Source organism: Gadus morhua, chromosome 6 (genome assembly GCF_902167405.1).
Source record: "Gadus morhua chromosome 6, gadMor3.0, whole genome shotgun sequence".
In the NCBI taxonomy this organism is placed as follows: domain Eukaryota; kingdom Metazoa; phylum Chordata; class Actinopteri; order Gadiformes; family Gadidae; genus Gadus; species Gadus morhua.
Genome location: NC_044053.1, coordinates 3272164 through 3278153, shown reverse-complemented (window position 1 = coordinate 3278153; position 5990 = coordinate 3272164). Strand labels below are relative to the sequence as shown.

The window sequence follows — 5990 nt, the reverse complement described above, 5'->3', positions numbered from 1 at the left end:
CTATTTCGAGAGGAATGCAATATGTGTATGTTTAAAGGTTTATGTGAAGAAACATACTATATGTGTGATAAAATGACAATTGGTTATTCATAAATGTCTCTTTATATTCTCTGCTACCATCATCTCCTGTCAAACAGGTTTTCCTCACCTGCTAGAAGTTATTCTATGATGAGAGAGAGAGAGAGAGAGAGAGAGAGAGAGAGAGAGAGAGAGAGAGAGAGAGAGAGAGAGAGAGAGAGAGAGAGAGAGAGAGAGAGAGAGAGAGAGAGAGAGAGAGAGAGCTTCTCTTGACTTTGTGAGTTTATTATGCAACTAGTTTTGCCTCAGATTGAAACCAAAGGTTTGATTATGATTATTTCCTGGTTGAAGATTTTCACATTGATTTTAATTTCAAACATTTGCATATCATTTAAGTTAAATTAATAGTTATGCAGGTAGGCCGAATTACAGGTCTGAATAGATATGCATTCTCATATACATGTCTGTGCACATGTATACATACAGTAGATGTGCACATACACGTGTATGAGAAGTATATGAGAAAAAAATTCAATTCTCTATTTATGGTTTCATAATGACTGAGTCACCGTTAAAACAAATTGATTTCAGCTCTAATGCTGTTACTGTCTGTAATATGTTTCTATTTAGATTATTTGTCAGGAGAATTTGTTATTATTGTCCGAGTCTGGTTTTAACTAATGCTGGGTTACGATTTTCACAGTCACAGACTAATAACTGCAAGAGAGGATTTAGCGTTGGATCATGTGTGATATTTAACAAGGGTTTTGTGCAGCAACAACAGGATGTCTGTTAACTTCCTGTTCGGGTTTCACACCTTTCTTGTCAGCAGCACAAGAAACACAAACTTGAAAAACAAAAAACTGTACTATTATTCGGATATACAGGGTTCTTCCCGTTCGTCTCGTCCCACCCCTAGTGCTAATAATGTAGTGGGCTGGTCTGGAGAGAAAATGCCAGGGCTGAATTTTTCTCCCAGTCCACCCCTGCTGAGATATCTAATATTACTAAGTCTGAGGTTATATATGATAATAGACAAGATAGCATTACGTTTTGTCTTTTCCACAGAAATTGAGCCATGGTCTCCAGTGGGTTAGGCAGAGTGCACTCCACTGCACCACTGAGGCGATGACAATACACAATAATCAATCATCAATAAAGAGGATATACATGACATTAAAATGTATGTGTGTTTTTCTATTATTTCCCTTATGTTTTTTTTCATGACGACCAATAAAAAACGACAGTGTTACCCCTTATATTTCATGTTTCTTATATTTTATGTTTTTTTTCATGACGACCAATAAAAAACGACAGTGTCCCCCCTCATGTTTCATTTGATAAAAACGACAGTGTTACCCCTCATGTGTCATTTGATAAAAACGACGGTGTTACCCCTCATGTTTCATTTGATAAAAACGACAGTGTTACCCCTCATGCGTCATTTGATTAAAACGACAGTGTTACCCCTCATGTTTCATTTGATAAAAACGACAGTGTTACCCCTCATGTTTCATTTGATAAAAACGACAGTGTTACCCCTCATGTGTCATTTGATTAAAACGACAGTGTTACCCCTTGTGTTTTTTCGATGACGACCAAAGAAAAACAACAGTGTTACCCCTTATGTTTTATTTGATAAATATCGACAGTGTTACCCCTTTAGTTTTTTTTCATGACACCAATAAAAAACAACAGTGTTATGGTGCCTCTGTGGTTTCAAGCATATAATAAGCACTGTTTCAGTAACGTCTGGTGATCTTAATCTTTAGAGATGATGTGCTTTACAATGTGGATGCATGCAGACCTCCTCTATTAAATATAAGGCAGTCGTCTGGATAGGATAACGCTATAGCTGTAACAACAACTTCCGCCACTAGAGGCAGCTAATGGGAAAACGTGCGTCCAAAACGACGCAACGCGGTTTCCAATTAACTCATTTATCTCTTGCTGTGCTTCGATGATTTGACGATATAATTAGTAATTAGTTTTGAGTTCACAGCAAAGCTAATCACAGGTTGCGGGATTTATGTTGGCTTGGCAAGGATCTACTACTGCCGCTTGCAGCGTTGTTCCTCCTTTGCTGCTGTGTTTTTTAAACTTTCATATTTGAACAGAATACACGATTTATTAACAATCAAGACAACAAGGAGTCTCTTATATTGATAAGAGTCACGACACACGAAACAAAATTCATTATTAACATTATTCTATGAATATTGATGGTTGAATATGTGAACAGCTTTGAGACAGGGGCCATCAAGTCTGATCTAAAGCTCAGTCTCTCAACATTCATCGATCTTGGCTGAAAGTTACACCCACACGCACACACATTGTACACACATCACAACAGTTAAAGGGAAAATTATGAACTATGATGATGCCAAACCACTTTATTGTTACCAAATGAGGCCATTAAACATGTCCAGCATTTTACGAATGTATTAATGACAATTAAGAATATATCTTAAAACACTGTTTCTGTTGACTCCATAGACGAACGTTCATCTGTCTTCTAGCATGACATGCTGACTTATTTATGACAGCCAGCAGGAGAGACAGGTTTGCTTTAGGCAAGATTGTGATCTTGTAAATAACAGTAAGAAGAAAATGATTGAAAAACGAAATGTTGTGAATTTTGTTCCATGATGAAAAGTACGCAGAAACTATTACTAAAGATGTAAAATTATGGACAGAAAAATATGTAAGAAAATGACCATTTTGAATATATTACCTCCCTTCATAGATATTTACAGTTATTATTAAAAATAATAATAATAAACATATTTACATTTATTTACAGTTTTCAAGTGTTTGCGAGCAGTGGCGGACTTGGGGGGAGGGGGTCTATGGTTGAAAAAGTGCCCTAAAGAGTTGCGAATACGAGAGACAGTGCCTTATTGGCTGCCCTTAACATGTGAAAAAAATTATTGGGTCCCCTCTGGTGCCCCTTCATACAATAAATTATGATGATGAGCCCTCTAGATAAGAAAATTCGATAACGCCCAGCTGTTAATGTCCTTACAGCGCCGCACTCCATGGTTGAAAAAGTGCCCTCTAGAGTGGTGACTACGAGAGAAAGTACCTTATTGGCTGCCCTTAACATGTGAGAAATATGAATGGGTGCCCTCTAGTGCCCCTTCATGCAATAAATTATGACGATGCGTCCTCTAGAGCAAGAATGTGCCCTTTTTATTTTTTCTTCAAACAGTCTGAGTCCGCCACTGTGTGCGAGTGTGTGCGTGTGCGTCCTCTCAGCCTCCACAGATTCACCTCTTCAACTTCTTGTCCATCCTGGAGGAAAAATAAAGACATTTGCACAAAGTTACAATGATAACCAGCAGTAGGCCTACATCAACATGTGAATATTAACATGGCTTCTAAAGGAAAATAAGCGGTTGAGGCGTCACGCTTAAATGATAATTTTGCGTAAAAAAATGCTAAGATTCCTATCGCTACACTGAAGCATGAACACGCCAACCTCGTACCGTGCCTGTCGCTCCGTAGCTGTTTATGTACACTTTATTTTATTTGACAGTGCTATACTGCCCCCTTGTGGTCACGTTGGCTTGACACGCTCGTATAAATACAGGCATCCCCTCCCATTCATTTCCAATGACGTGTGCGTGCGTGCGTGCGTGCGTGCGTGCGTGCGTGCGTGCGTGCGCTCTCTTACTCCCTGATGTGTGTGGGTATCAGCAGGCTCTCGGTGGGGATGTACTCGGCCAGCTCCTCCAGACTGCGGATGAAGCAGATCTTCCTGCTGAACTTCTCACTGCAGAGAGAACAGGGCACGCCAAAACACGACACAACCAGTCAGGCCCAGTCTGTTGTATTCTCGAAGCCCTTCAGCCCAGAGTCAGCCACAAAGGACTCAATAGTCCCACAGACAGTATACCCTCAAACCCCCTGAAGGTCGAGATCAGGGTCCCCCTCGACCCCAGAAGGAGAGACCGAGAGATGAACCCAGAAAGAGGCCTCACCCTCACCCTCATAGAGGGAATGGTCAGAGGAGCATCAGCTGCCATTAGACGTGCTACGGGAGGTATCTCAGACTCGAGCATGAGAAGATGAGAGGGTGAGGAGATGAGATGAGAGGAAGAGATGATGTAAAGGTAAGAGGATGAGAAGATGATTGGATGAGGAGATGAAAAGAGATGAGGATGACGAGATGTAAAGGTAAGAGGATGAGAAGATGATTGGACGAGGAGATGTAAAGAGATGAGGATGACGAGATGTAAAGGTAAGAGGATGAGAAGATGATTGGACGAGGAGATGTAAAGAGATGAGGATGACGAGATGTAAAGGTAAGAGGATGAGAAGATGATTGGACGAGGAGATGTAAAGAGATGAGGATGTGTTTTTAGGCCCTTTGGATAAGAGTGTTGGCACCCATTGACAGATATGTGGATGAAATGTAGAGAGGAAGAGGAGGAGGAGGCGATGGGATGGAGGAGACCTGATGAAGGGCTTGACCAGGGTGAGCATGGCCTTGATGTACCAGGCCGGGTGCACCACCAGAAGACCCTTCAGGTCCTTCTTCAGCCTGGGGGAACACGAGGGGCCAGGGTTAAGCATTGTTACTCTGTCATCCACCCAACAGCCTGACATCTGCTGTACGTGGACCTCTCCACACCGTGGGTCTACAGGTGGACATTCATCCGTCTCTTCTCTTGCTGCGTTCCACTGTTAAGTTCGAAGCCATTCCTAGATGCATCTTTGTTCAGCTGCACTGCTTTCACTTAAGCTGCGTCTTAACCAAGCTCAACGTGAATTATATACTGTATTTGTGTCTTTTAGGGATGTTTTCCTGAGTCAGGCTGATGAGTCAGATCATATACAAACAGCTATACGAAGAAAGAGAACATTCAGTGATCTTAACCAGTACGAGCAGCTGGAGGGGAGATGCTACAAATAAAGATTGTGAGACTCAGTGAATATACCATAAGAAATGAAACAGGATTGGTTCGATAGCTAATTGGTTCCATATTCTAGGGGTGAAAGCAGGGTAGGTTTCATTGTTATTTACAGAGATAACGCATCTCAACACCAACCGCTAACGAAAGCAGCGGCTTAATATTTACTACTTTATTCAACACTTTGTCTTCCATTTTTCTCCCTTCTCCCACCTTACTCTCCTAAAAACACCCCTCACCCCCTCCTTATTGTAAGTCACTTTGGACAAAAGCATATTTTAAATGCCCTAAATGTAAATTTGAATGTAAATGTGTGCGCCATGGCAACCGTCGGTAAGTAAGTAATCTTACACCTGACCTGGAAGAGATGTAAACTATATTTGGCTACGCCTTAGGGTTAAGGTAAGGGCCAGGATTAGGGTTAGGTTATTAGGGCCAAGGTTAGGATTAGGGTTAAGGTTAGGACCAGAGTTAGCCTACCTTCTGTCGATGGAGGTGTAGCACTGGTGTAGGGTTAGGGTTAAGGTTAGGTCCTAGGTTAGCCTACCTTCTTTCGTTGGAGGTGTAGGGTTAGGGTTAGAGTTAGGGTTGGGTCCTAGGTTAGCCTCCTGTCGATGGAGGTGTAGGTTTAGGGTTAGAGTTAGGGTTATGTCCTAGGCTAGCCTACCTCCCGTCGATGGAGGTGTAGGGTTACGCCCCGTGCCCACTACCTCCGTCCGTTGCGTGATCCCCATTGACTTGAATGGGGACGGACGCGCAATGCATTGTGGATCCGTCCGTTCCGTTGGAGCCTTCGGCTCAGTCAAGAAGTTGAAAAATGTTCAACTTTTTCGGCAGCGACGGATCCGTCATCCAACCAGATCGCGTATGCAAATTTAAGCACTGTGACGCGCAGTACCGCGGGAAGTAGGGGTGCTGGGGGTGCTGTCGGAGGCCCTGTCTTATCACAGAAAACGATTATTTCTAAAAACTCCGGCCAAAGTGGAGATTTCTGAAAACGCCGGTTATGTGTTGTCGTGTCAACGGGGAGAAAGGGGATTTTAGGTTCTGAAGCGT

At 42.3% G+C, this 5990-nt stretch overlaps 1 protein-coding gene across 1 annotated transcript in view; it reads right to left on the bottom strand.

The window, feature by feature from the left end:
- Positions 1-2391: 2391 nt before the first annotated feature.
- Positions 2392-5990, bottom strand: part of bnipl (BCL2 interacting protein like) — a 13316-nt gene continuing 9717 nt past the window's right edge. The window contains exons 8-10 of the mRNA XM_030358053.1: positions 4478-4564; positions 3695-3793; positions 2392-3312 (exon numbers count right to left, since the gene is read on the bottom strand). Of these exons, the coding sequence (XP_030213913.1) occupies positions 3288-3312; positions 3695-3793; positions 4478-4564 (211 nt within the window). The 3' untranslated portion in view covers positions 2392-3287. The remainder of the gene's footprint in view (positions 3313-3694; positions 3794-4477; positions 4565-5990) is intronic.